General features: G+C 37.6%; 1 protein-coding gene across 1 annotated transcript in view; it reads left to right on the top strand.

The window, feature by feature from the left end:
• Window positions 1–13,797, top strand: part of OSBPL1A (oxysterol binding protein like 1A) — a 77,594-nt gene that overhangs the window by 17,165 nt on the left and 46,632 nt on the right. Inside the window, exons 7-15 of the mRNA XM_085319271.1 lie at window positions 468–612; window positions 1,345–1,412; window positions 1,500–1,544; window positions 2,552–2,625; window positions 2,736–2,799; window positions 3,841–3,942; window positions 4,804–4,929; window positions 8,552–8,633; window positions 11,610–11,716. Coding sequence (XP_085175397.1) covers window positions 468–612; window positions 1,345–1,412; window positions 1,500–1,544; window positions 2,552–2,625; window positions 2,736–2,799; window positions 3,841–3,942; window positions 4,804–4,929; window positions 8,552–8,633; window positions 11,610–11,716 — 813 coding nt within the window. The remainder of the gene's footprint in view (window positions 1–467; window positions 613–1,344; window positions 1,413–1,499; window positions 1,545–2,551; window positions 2,626–2,735; window positions 2,800–3,840; window positions 3,943–4,803; window positions 4,930–8,551; window positions 8,634–11,609; window positions 11,717–13,797) is intronic.

Below are 13,797 nucleotides of genomic sequence, written 5' to 3'. Positions count from 1 at the left end.
TGTACATATCAAGTAGCCGCATATTTGAGCATAAGTGTAGTGGTAGGTTAGGGGGTTTGATAGCAACCATATTTAAAAAGAATGTTCTTGACAAGAAAAAGGGCAATTTTCTCCAACATTTTTTTCCTCAGTTTCATAGCTGCTCTAATCTTGAAAGTTTCCATAATAGTTAGACATCTAGCAATATAGATGTCTGAACTGTAGTGCTGGGGAATGTTCTCCAGCACTGTGTAACTTAACAATATAAATATTTCTGTGTGCAGTAAAGGTAGGAAGGATATAGGAAGTCCCCTACTGTAGCTGAACGTCTTGCTCAGTTGTAGTTCGTACACTTCTCGTAACGTTCACTACCCACCCTCTTCATTGCCAGACCTACACTGAAGTGCTCTTTGGGTTTAGGAGCAGTTAACAACCAAAAGAATGAACATGGCACCTGGGGAGTAAACAAAAAAAAATTTTTTTTTCAGTTAAACAAGCCAAAACCTCCTGATATCAACTGTACAGATCAGATGGGAAATACACCATTGCATTGTGCAGCTTACCGTGCCCATAAGCACTGTGCCTTAAAACTTCTGAAAAATGGAGCAGATCCCAAAATACGAAACAAAAATGGTGAGTATCAAAGTCTTCAAAGTGCTAAGAAAAGGCTGAAATTTAAAGCCTCTCTAAGCTGTGTAATTTACCATTTAATATTTAGGGAAAATCTTACAATGCTTTACAAATCTTGTATTGCTAATAAAGGAAGCCTGRCTAAATTGCGAGATAATTAAGAAAATGAAAAGCTTGTGTGATAAGTATTTTGCTGCAACTCAACTCAACTTACCATTCCTAGAAAATTCACCTGTCCTTTTTCTTAACCATGATAACTGCTTGGTTTTTGTTTTCTTGATACTAAACATTGTATATTGGACACAGATAACAAAAAAACTGTGGTAAAATTGAAGACCTGGCACAGACAAGTAACTGTTGAGAAGGATCATAATGAAAGCAAATCCAGGAAAACTTTACATAGATGTTATGAAGACTGTGTACTTATTATTAAGACATCTCTATCTTGATATTTGATTTTTTTTTTTACATAGCTGAAGTGCTAAAAGTTATCTTAAGTAACTAAGAACAAAGGGCACTTACGTGTCCAGTAGAACTGAAGGGCACTTCAGTGCACTGAAGAACCTTTTCTTGTCTTCCACCTGAGAAGTTTGTTTCTCATCTCCTGTAAATTCAGTTGCTTGTGGGACCCAGCTTTAGTGGGTATGCACAGTGTCAGAAAGATTATTTTAGAAGTTAAGTACCTCTAGGTTTATTTGCATCAAATTCTCATGCCTTGTCTTGGTTACTAAACAGATCAAACACCACTTGATCTAGCCCAAGGTGCAGAAATGAAACAGATACTAGGAGGTAAAACTGGAAAGGTAGGCACTTTTGTATCCATTTACAATGCTGCTTTCCATGCCTGCCTAGTTGGAGCTATCTCTATAAAAGCTTTAATGTCTATGCAGGTTATCAACAAACCCCTGAGACGATATGAAGGTCTCCTATGGAAGGTATGTTTTACTTCCTTTTCTGAAAAAAAGCTTATAGTATTTCCCAGTAAGTTATTTTACATACTTAACTTACAGTTGATAGATGAGGGAGCTTTTCAATTACACATTTGCTAGATGACTTAACTTTTATTCTAACATATTGGATAAATTACAGATGGGCTGGCCAAAGTAGAGAAGTAACTAGATTCAGGATGCTCTGATCTTAGAAACCTCAGTCCCTAAAATGCATCCGACTTATTGAGAGTGGTAAGGTTGGGGAGGTGGGTAATTTTTGTGCTATAGTTTCACTGTGGTAAAGTTTTGTGCCGTATTTGTACGGTGATCAGAATGCTTTTTCATCTCCTGCATAGATGTCTTAAATCTTTAATAACTTATTGGACTAACATTTTTCTACAGGTTACTTTCTGTCAGATTTTTAAAAATTTACAGGGAAGATGCAAGTCAAATACTTGGTTTATCTCTGATCTTCAAGCAAATTTCCTTTTTTTTCCTTATAATAAAGAGAAAATTTTCTTGAACTTGCACACGAACACCTAATTTTGGTGTTCCTCTATGGAATCTTTGAAGACTTTCTGAAGATTTCTTCAGTATAAATTTTCCTATATATGCACACACAGTTGTAAAATAAGAAACTGTTTTCTAAATGAGACCTATGTGTTAGTGATTGGGAAAGGTAAAAGTTTGTAGTTAGCTTTCTTAACATGTTTTTTTGTTTCTCATTTTGTTGTATAAAGTGGAATTGTGCTGTGATCAGCAACCCCTCTAATATTAAAAAATGTAGTATTTTAATACTTTAGTTCCTACTGAATGGCAAGATCAAAACCTTGTTTTTAGTTACTTTTTAAGTTCCAGAAAAGAAAATACTGTAATTATAAAGTATTCTCAGATTGTTGTGATAATATGTAGCACCTGAGGTGTCCTAAAGACAGCCAGTTTTATGTAATAGTCTTCAACCTATCAAACTTACTGTGAAAAGCAACTGTTCAGCTGTTAACCTTCTCTTTCAGAGTTCACGGTTTTTTGGTTGGAAACTGTACTGGGTAGTACTAGAACACGGAGTCCTTTCCTGGTATCGGAGACAGTAAGTTCTGTGTTTAGATTTCTGATAAATGAGTTAAGTAATTCCCTTCTTTAAGAGATTCTTAATATCTCTCTCTCTCTCTCTTTTTTTTTTGTTTTGTTTTTCCGAAGAGCTGATGCAGTAAGTAATGATCATCGTCAGGGATGCAAGCATCTAACACAGGCTGTCTGCACGGTAGGAAACAAGATGAGACCTATAACTACAGGTTTTGTATGTGATGTTCTGTATGTAGACAATGAAATCTTTGGCTAGGTTGGTAAGCATGCTTTCATTTAAAAAAATGCTTGTGCTATTGTGAGAAACATTTTGTCATTCTTATCATGCAAAGTAATTCAATATATAAAGTGACTGTTTAGCTCTTTCATCTCTTGAAGATGTAAATAAACATAAAGCTTCCATAAAGCACGCCTTTACAGTTGTGCAAAATGTCTGTTTGAACTGTGTGATACAGAGTAACAAAGCTCTAKTTCCTCCTGTAATTTTCATTGGCTACTTGTGAGTAAATACGTAACTTAAGTTTATCTCAGTTAGAGAACTGAAATTTTGAAAGTGACTGTTGAAAAACCTTTTTACAATGAAATTTAGTCGTACTTGTGGGATCCTCTTTTGGAAGGGATGCATGGAAGATAGAGCAAAACCAAGCCAGAATTGATAGTCCACTTCTGGCAAAAGAATAATCATCTCAGACCTCCTTATCACATAAGTGTATAGGAGGGAAAGAAGGGTGTATATTGCAGAGGAAGATGGAAGTGTTCAAGGAGAATGAATTTAGGATCACTTCAGTGCTTTCTTCTTTAGCTAACTTGTCATACCTCTGTGTATTGGCACCACAAATTCTCTATTAAACTATAGKGTATATATACACTATTGCTATACAGAAAGTGATTCTTACCTTCCTATATCCTATAATTCCTTTATCTTGGTTGTCTTGCACTATTGTTGAAATTTTTTCTGAATCCACTGTTGCCATGCAAATATTTCTTGACTTAGTTAACCTTAGTATTTTTATCCATGAGGTAGAAAAATGCAAGGCAAAACGTTTTGCAAAACTGTCCTAATGAAGCTTCTTGTAAATTATACTTGCTTTGCATCAAAACYGAAGCAAGAACTTAGAGTTGACAGTAATTCTCTACTTTGCTAACTTTAACAGAAGTTTTGTCCTTTTTTTTCGGATTCATTAAACTCATTTTTTGCTACTTCTCCTCGTCATTCCAGGTAAAATCTACAGACAGTTGCTTCTTTTCTGTCAGATGTTTTGATGACACTGTTCATCGTTTCAAGATCCCTAAAAATAACACTCCTCCTCAAACTAGAGAGGTATTAGTGACTTTCTATTAAAGACTTAAAGATGTAATTACTTCTATAAGACAAAGTAATTTGCTAGGATAACTATGGCTGCTTACGTAGTGTATTCAGTATCTTGAACACCAGGATGGTGTGACATAACCGCTTGTATTGAATCCTTTAGCATGGCCATAGACTATGTGGCATCTCATTGCAACTTCCTTCTGATGCATTTTCTTTTATAATTTGTCATCACAAACAAAAAAGCTCTTAATGGTATGTTCTACTTCTAGCTAAGCTTTAAAATGAGCTAATAAATGATACTCAAAAATAGTGGATCTGAAACAAGAGAATTACCTTTTTTTTAAGGGCTCTTTTGTAGTGTAGCTATTACTGTGTACCTCTGTAGATGTAGGAACTGGAGATGATGTAGAGATGGAGGCAACAGGAGGAGAAGAATCTACCTCCTCAATTACGGTAGCGCTTAGTTTTGCACGCGGTTTGTCATACATAAGGCAGACTTTGTCACAAAGACCTTGCTTCTGAGCAGAAAGCAGAAAGCAAAAAAAAAATGCAATAAATTCCCTACAGTGTTTTTTTTAAGAGTGAAATTGATTAACTATGTAGCCTAGGATAGGCTTAGAGAGGTATGTGGTATCTGTGTTTAAAGTCTGATTGAGCAAGTCCTAAGCAGCACTCTGACTGCAGTGCAACTCACCTTGAATATGATGTATCACAATTTTTAGCAATCTTTCTCCTAATTTTAAGACGTCTCATGTTACTACCGATTATCTTATTCAAGTCAATAGAATAATGCATTTTMTTTCATGTCTACTGTTGCCTTTTGCGTGTGACTTTGGAAATACGTTTTAACACTGTCTCTTTTCTGTTCAGGGTTGGCTGGAAGCAATAGAAGACCACTCTGCATATAGCACTCACTACTGCACACAGGAGCAGCTCAGTAGTGATGATGAGGAAGATGATACAGTATCTGTTACAGACCTTCAAGAAACTCTGAAAGTATGTACTAAATACTTGCTTCATGCATCTAGGCAATTGCAGATTAGTGCTAGTATGTGTTGGAATACTCAAAYATACTTTTGGCCAAAAGTAATGATTCTTTCTTCCTGTAGATAGATAAATGCTGCTTGTATTTGCAGTGCTTGCTGTATGTATAAAAGATAGGTTATCATAGCTACTGGAGTTGCTTTTTCACTTCTGTCAGCACTACTGCAAGATAGAAAACTGTTGGAGACTCTTGGCCAGCAGAGGGAGCCTCCTGTACTTAATTTTGTTATTCTCTAGCCTTGGTGTGACCAAGGTCACCAAATGTGACCTTCAGCTGTATGTACCTCTGTAGAACAGGCAGTGAAACAGCTTAGGCATCAGTCTTTAACACCTCAAGTCACATCAAGTCCTCTGTACAGTAATTCTTCTGTACAGACTTCCCGTGGGGAATGAGTCTCTTGACTTATTCTAGTAACCAACCTGTGGTTCTTGCTCTTTACCATACTTAACCTTGAAGGGAAAGGTTTGAGAAGTATATATAAGCAAAATTTCTGACATTACAACACAAAAATCATGAAGTCACTTGTACCATATCTTGTGGTATAAAAGAAAGAAATTGAAATAGCTCATGGAAGAAGGGAGATACCTGGTAATTCCCATCAGTTCCCATCAGCCCASTAAAGAAGGGGCTACCAAGAAGTGTGGGCCTTAGGAGAACTCAGTAATTACTTGCTTCAGCATTTTCTGCCAGTCATCATCTGCAGCTGGATTCTGGATTATTCAGCAGATTGTGTCAGTGCAGTCCTGCTGTTCATCATGTGATTTGTCTTCAATGCMGTGGGGCCCTGTGGTAATACTCCACAGAAGCCTGCTCTGGGCTCCCAAATTGATTGGCACTAGGCTTGATAGGTTTCTTTTCAAGAAAAAAMTTGAGTTATAAAACTTAATTGCATGAATTGACATAATAAACTTTGGAAATAACATTTAATGACTGTTTTCTCAGTCCATTGTCTTTGAAATAAAAGTATTTTCTATAGAAACATATTTGTGATGCTTYGTGGAGTAGATCAGGTGCACAGTTCACATGCCAGCTTCTCTCTTCTGTTCATTATAGTCTCAGTCCCCATTTTGCCTCGGATTGAAAGGGGCTAGAAGGGATGGAGGTGTAAATAACCTGAACTGAAAATTAGAAAAAGCAATGTTGGAGAATTTCAAAACTTTTTTTTTTCTTTTTTTTTTTATGGCTTCTTGACAGTCTGCTGCTGTGTGGAGAAACTGTAAATGGGATAATCCAAAATACTAGTGTGTACCTCAGTACTGCAAATGACTTAACTTTGAAAACAACTTCAGTTTTGTGGAAGAGATKTTCTAGTGGTGTGTGTGATTTTGTTTGTTATATTTTAACAATCTTATGAGTTCTGCTAGGTGATTCACCATTATCTTTCATGCCTTAGAGTTACATAACTTCAGACTGTTTGAAGGCAGATTGGATTATTGTAAATGTTAAAATATATATATATATATATATATATGTATGTATGTATGTATATATATATCAGACTTTCCTCAAATTTGGAAGAGCCTTTAGGCGGGCCTGGGAGTTTGACTAAAAATCTAGTTTTTTTGTTTTTTTGTTTTTTTTTAACTTCTGACAGAATTGTTTTACTGAATCCCCTCCTGTTGCTTGGTAGCCCTTAGTGTTATAGCCTCTTCTATTGTTAGAGGCTGCAGTTCCACTAATCTTCATACATTTGCATCTGAGCTTCGTATGAAAGTGCCAAAATGTGTCACTCCCTAGTAAAACTGCATGGGTGATGTTTCAGCATACAGATCTTTCTGCTCCTCTTCTCTTTCCCCTCAACTTCAAGGCCAATAAAAGTGTGACTGTTAGTGTTATCAATTTGCTGTCAGTTCAAATTAAGCGTTTACAAAATGCCTTCTCTACATGTTCCCCTCCACCATGGCTACAAACAAGCACCACAAATCTCTTATTTCCACTTACACTTTGAGTTAAGAATACTAGAGTAGCCATAGCATCTCAGACTAAAAGTCCTCCAAGATGATAGCTAATCACCAACAGAGCACAGCAGGAGATGTCTAGAAGAGGAGAACAAACAGGGGAAGCACAGAATGACTTTCTGCCTTCTTCTAGTACAACATATTGGGACTTMTTGAACCTGAGGGATAAACTAGGTGTTCTCTTTAACACCACTGGATCTGTGGTCAATATTTTGCCTTTTTTTATGTCAATTTGTATTTTTGTCTTGTGCTTCTTGCTGCAAGAATTTRCACTGTATCATAGTGTATAGCTTAGAGAAAAGCTTTTCTTGTTTGCAGTGTGCTGCCTGATGAGGACTTGGTGCCTTCTAGTTCTTCTGTTGTGCTGTAGTGAGCAGAAATCAGTTATGTGCTGAGTGGTGAACTTCATTATKAACTCCTGTCTTTCAATTGGCTATTCTTTCAAGTTCCATGATATGGACAGATATGGATTTATACTGTGTCAATGTCATTCTTTTCCTCTTCTAAYGCTTTTGTCTTCTTAACTGCTGATGAAAATAGACCTAATAGTTCTGTGGTGGTATCCACACATCAACGGGCCTTTTAGAAGAAGTGATAGGCTCTGGAGTCTTATCACTCATATACACTACTCTGCAGGCATTGAAACTTTTGTTTGTTGCTGTCATTCCCTGCAAAAGGAAAGACTACAGTGTTGCAAAAGAATTCTGTATGTTCAAGTCATGTCATACAATGAACAAGCCAGTCATAATGCACCTGAAAAGGGGGATATGTGTTCAACAAGATGTACTTCCTCGGCTCTACATCCAGCTAATGAAACAGGTCCAGAGCCTGGCTTGTGAAGTTTGCTCAATAACAAAGTTCACTTCTGCGCTTCATGGTTTTTGGCAATATCCTGCCCAACAATGGATCAGGAAAGACAAACTAATATAAGTGCTTCCAAACATAATTCTCTATATAGAAAAATGTYCTGCTCACCTTTTTGAGGTGGCTGACCATAACATAGTGAATAAACTATTTATTGTGTCAATAGCTGGCATTAGTGTTTACTCATAAATTAAAATACTACTGCATTAATTTTGTTTTTACTGGAGAAGCAGCATCTTATAAGGTCAATGGTGGGTGAATAACAYTGCCCTTGGTCTGCTAAGCTTACTTTATTAAATCTTTAAAAACTCGTGTTGTGAAATCCCTAGTGCTTGAAGGCTCTGTACTGGTCTCTAAAAGTACAGTTGTTGCAAGCGATAGCTTTTCTTGGATTTTCAAAYTTTAACTAAAAAAAGAGAGAGAAAAATGGAAAAGTAAAATGTTCAACATAGCTTTTGGGTTTGGTTTGCAATGCTAATTTAAACAAAAGCTGGTCAGTTATATAATACACATAATTCTTCTGTTTGCTTTGCATGTCTTTGAAGGTGCTTAAAGTAACTCTTTCAGTTTTAATGTAGCAGTCTCTTTCATTGGGATTCTTTGTTAATGTTTAATGCTCTCCAGATTTAAAAACTTGAGTATACTTAAGAGAAATTCGTGTGTGTGTGTAGATATGTGTGTATATCTATCTATCCATATATAAGAATATATATACTTAACTATTTCTGAAGTGCCTTTTTCTCTCTTCCAGAAAGCACAAGCTTGCCAACAAAGACTCAACAAAGAGATTTCGGACTTCCTTGCAATGGTTAAATCTTTAGATGCAACAAAAGGTAAAGCTGTTTAGTTTTATAAAATGCTATCTGTGACCAGGCAACTCACTCTCCTTTTTAAGGAGCACATGCCTTAACTTCACTGAAATTAAATTTTTAGGAAGTTGCAGATATAGGTCTGTTTTCCTTACTGAAACAGATTCAAATTAAATAATTATAAGAACTAAGATTTCAGATTCAGAGAAACAACTAGTGAGTACTTTGACCGAAAAATTTAATGGGGCTGTAAATGTAATGAAATTTCTCTTAAATGTAGCTCCTGAGTAGATAGTATCATAGGAATATGATGTAGGGCTTTAGTTTCATCCAGGCCTTTGAAAATATGTAATTGGTGGCTTTTTGCAGAGTATAAATGTGTTCTGCAAGGTACAGAGAGCTAGCAGCTGCCTCACTGTGGCTTCCCACTCATAACTTGTGTTACAGTGAGTAGAAACATAATGAAAGCTCACACATGATAAGCAGGGTGTGAAATGGAACTATAAAACTATCTAACTGGAGGTAAGGTGTGATGGGTTATATTCCACTGTCATCTGCCCTGAGTTTTTTTTTTTTTTGTTTTGTTTTGTTTTTTTGTTTTTTGTTTTTTGTTTTTTTTGGCCAGATTTCAGGCTTCATTTTAAATAACTCTTAAATTGACCTGTCTGGGGTTTTTGCAGCATAACAGCCTAAAAATAACATAAACATCAAGCTGCTAGAGATTAGAAGTCTTGCCTCACTTAATGTCCTAAACCTGCCTACATATTAAATACATAAAGGAGAATAAGGTAGTTCTGTATGCATGTTTAACTGTTGCTCCTTTGTAACCTGAGTCCTAGTTACTTACCATGGCTAAACTTTATGAAGCTCAAACTGGGGTACAAGTTGCTTATCTGTACAAATCTCTAGCTTGTAACAGACTAGAAGTTTTGGGAGGAAAAAGGTTTGACCTCCCCTGCTTCTACCCCTGTACCCTCCCAGATGGAGTCTAAAATACATATTTTCTGCATATGCTAGTAGGGTCAGTTACAGTGTGATATTAACTAACTTGCACTAATTGAGTAAACTGAACTTTTTGACTTCATGAGGAGAAGTAAGGTTTCCTAACACATGTGAATCTTGTATTGGGAAATGTTTGTAATTAATAATACATTAAAACTGAATTCTTGACAAAGAACAGCTTGAAATTTAGTATTGAGGTGGATAAAGCCCCTTCAGTAGGTACAGGGACAGTTTATCAGACTCCATAGTGCTAACCTAAAGAACCAATGAGGACACCTACACTCTTTTTTTGCCTTTTCTAAAAAAAATCTGGAATCCAAATAACCAAAATCCATAGCAAAGCAAAACCAGATACCGTCTTTTGCAAAGAAACTGCCAGGAACTTACTGCTATTGGATGAGACTGCCTTCCTTCCAGTGAACGTTTCTAATTTGATGTGTCAGCAGACTGTTTCCAGCTTCATATTTAGTCCCTGAGAGTCTCAACAGAAAACTCTGCTGTAGCTCCCCCAGTTCTCTAGTCAGTACATTGGGTTGGTGTAGCCTCTCTAAAGTATTCAAGTCCTCTAGTTTCCTTCAGAGGAATGCAAGTTTCAGAAATAAAAGGTTTTCCATGTGGAGCTTCTGAGAACTTTAGATTAATCAGAATGGCCGTGTTGGGGCTAGAAGATATTTAGAATTTTTTTTCCTGTCTTCCAAAATGCTATTCAAAATCCAGGAATCCTTGAGATTTATGCATGATATTTAATAAAAATGGCTCCAGCGTTCAGTGTGCTGCTCTCCTTCTAGAGGTGCTAGCTATTTTGATAGCTGCTGTAAATAGGGACTCAGTAGCGAGCTTTGATATCAAAGGCAACAAGAAGTATTTGGACACACACTATATTTTGAGGTTTGCGCAAGCACTATGATAGCAAAGTAAATGCATGACTATTTTAAAACTATCGTTGCTGGAACTCTTAATTTCAATTGCTGCAACATCAGCCTGAAGCACATAGCACTARACTGTATCTATATTACTAAGAAGTGTCAAGCTGAAGGCTGGGGCTTCTAGAAACTTACTTTTATTGCAGCTAGTATGCTACTTGAGAATGGCTTGTGTGACAGGCTTGCCACAGGCAGTCTCTTCCACACCTTTAATATGTGGAAGCTCACGGCTCATCACTCTGTTTTATGACTGGATGTGTGAYGCAACAACCTGAACTCTACTTACTTTTATACTTGTGCAAATGTAAGTACAATTATTGGAATTTCCAGCTCTAACTTCTAAGGAATTGCTGCACATCACAGAAACTTCAAAGTTCAGCTTAGCCCCATCAGCTGGTAGCTATTTAACATTTATGATAGTGTGTTTCTTGTTCTAGGCACACAGCCTCGTTCATAAACAGTCATACAGGTCAGGATGTGAGGTGACATTGCTATGGAAGCTGTATTGCTTATCCTGGAGATGACTCCGTGAAAATAAGGACTCCTTCCCCTTTTAATAACAAGTGTCCTTTTTGCTCCCAGGCTATTTTTTTTCTAAGCTAATTTTCTAACTCCACTGTGGTAAGCATTTTCTCTGCGGTAGAATACAATAGCAGAAGGCAAAAAAAAATGTGCTTCCCCCACTAGTTCATATTAAACTAGTGTAGTATGCTTGTATTTGGATTTTGGCTCCTGGTAACTCTGAGGCTTTTAAATCTAGAAGAAGATTAAAAGGAGAGACTGCTGCTAGTCAGTCTTTCAATGTGTTGCTGCCATAGCTTACCTCCTCTGCTTTCCAAGCCATGTTGAAAGAGAGACTTGATCTATTCATGTGCCTTTTATGCCAATACTTGGGAAAGGATGCAAGAGAAAGAACTTAACTTTCCCTCAGTGCTACATTTGCTTGTTCTCACACAGAACTTTGTGCTTCAGCCCTCATGTAGAATATGAATGTTATGTTTGCCTTATTTAGAGGGAAAGTATCCTGTGTTTTACAGTGTGCTTCCTAAAGCTACGAATGTCTTGACGCTTTCAGGAATGTCTTCTCCCCTCCTGCAAAAAGTTGATGTGGTCTCTGAAGTATCCCAGGAAACTTGTGAGGCGCTGGCTGACTGCCTCAACCTATTCACAAAGCAGGAAGGGGTATGTATTTTGTGTGGGATTCTAAAAAGTCTGAATAACTTCAGGTATTTTACTAGCTCCCTGCTTAACTGCCATAAACAAATAGATCCTATACAGCTATGTATTGTTAGCAAGCTGTCTTTTTACATGCTCAGTGTCTAGCAAAAACTTGTGCCTCAAAAGAGGGAGTAGCTAAAAAGATCTTTTACAAAAGGATATCTTAGTATTGAACATTCAGAATAAACCCAGATCTTGCTTATAAATGACTGTTTAAAATGCTCAAACTGAATGCTTGAGTTCAATAAAATGGTTGCTTTACTAATYTGAAGGTTACTGTATTGGGGAAAATTATTCTCCTTTTTGGACTGACTGTGAGGTGCTGAACAGTATTGCTTCTGAATTTGGTTTTCAGACCATGTGGTTAGTGGGTGGATGAATGATATCTGTTGGATTTCCGGCTTTTCTGGTGATAAATATCTTGTGTGGTGTTGAATATAGTACAAATGCTTCAGTTTGGGAACGTATTGTATGCTCATTAGTTTCAGAGTAGGAAATTTTCTTTTTTTCCCTTCTTCCTCTAGAAATATACATTAGTACCACGGAATAAATGCATCTTCCTGGACTGTGATAATAGTAACTCTTCAGTTTGTTTCTTGTTGTCATCAGCAAGCTAAATTTCAAAATGAGGTTGTGTTGGTGCCTGCTAGGTCTCCTCCAGTTACTAACAATGAGCCCTGTYGTCTAGGCTTGCTTTAGTTTTTTCCTTCCTTTCCAAAGCTTTTTCTCTCCAGTCACAAGTCTTCTAGACTTGCTTGAGTCAAGCTCCAGCAGAGTGGAACAAGCATTGCTTTTCTTACACTGGKTTTTTTTCTAAGGAAATCTAATATGAAGGTTGCCAGTTCCATTTGTGGATGAGGGGGAAATTGTTACAACAGTGGGTGTAGTGTTAGTTAGTATTCCTTAATTGTGTTGGCATCTTGCTTCAAGCAAAACTAAAATATCTTTCTAGAGCGGAGCRTGGCAAAACGTATGGTGAAATTGTAATTTCACCTTACTTGAACTTGGACAGTATCAGCAGGTGTTAGAGCCCTTATTTCAATCTGGAAGCACATAGATTTGGCCGCCGAGGGACAGGCTGAGGTATAAAATTGAATTTCTGCCATAGCTAGTAAAAACAGTCCCTCGTGACAGAGAGGAAAAATGTGATTATAGTGTTGTGTGTTTTGGTATTTATAAACTTAAATGTTGCCATTTCAGAGTATAATGGAGGCTTTTCATAAATTCCTAAGGGAAGGGAATTGCCCCTGAGGTGTCTCCTTAAGACTTGAATCTCTGAAAAAGGTTACATTCCCTGAGCATTACTGTTCTTAAACCCAAAGCATTTGTTTTGTTGCCTTTTATAAGACAGAGTACTGCTCTTTACTACCTGGTGTGATTTCTAGGCTGTAGTTCTGCTGGCTTTGCCAAAGCAATATACTGGGTTCTGCTTTAGTGAATGATGCAATCCCAAGGAAATGCTTTAATATTCCTTCTAAATATGCTGAATAGTAAAACATGACTCTGCTGAAGCAATCAAAGTTCAGTGTAAAAACACTAATCTAAATAACTCTAAAAAAAATCTTTTGCATTTATTTTTCCTCAGATCAATGAAATTAAGGCTTACATGTTTTAAGTGTTTGGCAGGCCAGAGCATGGTGAGAACACGGGAGGTAGCTGTTCCCAACCTAGCTTCAGGGAGGATAACTGCAGCTGCCTAAAGCCTTCTTGCATGCCTGTCCTGCTGTTTCCAGGCCTTTTTCTTCRCCTGTTGGGCTGCTTCACTGCTGTTGCAGGTTCTGAGCCCTGCTGCTCGTCTTGGGGCCTCCTGATGGGATTCCCTCCTCGATCCTCCGCGCAGAGATGAGCTGCTCGCTCTGCTGTATCCTTCGGCCGCGTTGTGCACGTCCCGGGAAACCTGGTTCTCCCCCTAAAACGAGGGCGTGCTCGGCCTCAGCGCCGTTTTATCTCGCCTCTTCAAGCACAGCCGTTTTTTCCTCCTTTAGCTCACAGTGTCGGCTTACCAGGGGCGGCCGCTTGCCCACCCCGAGACCGGGGCGGCCTCG

Source organism: Rhea americana, unplaced genomic scaffold, assembly GCF_003343005.1.
Source record: "Rhea americana isolate MKP2758 unplaced genomic scaffold, rheAme1 scaffold_58, whole genome shotgun sequence".
Taxonomy (NCBI): domain Eukaryota; kingdom Metazoa; phylum Chordata; class Aves; order Rheiformes; family Rheidae; genus Rhea; species Rhea americana.
The sequence above is the reverse complement of the archived record's forward strand: the minus strand, read 5'-3'. Positions and strand labels throughout refer to the sequence as shown.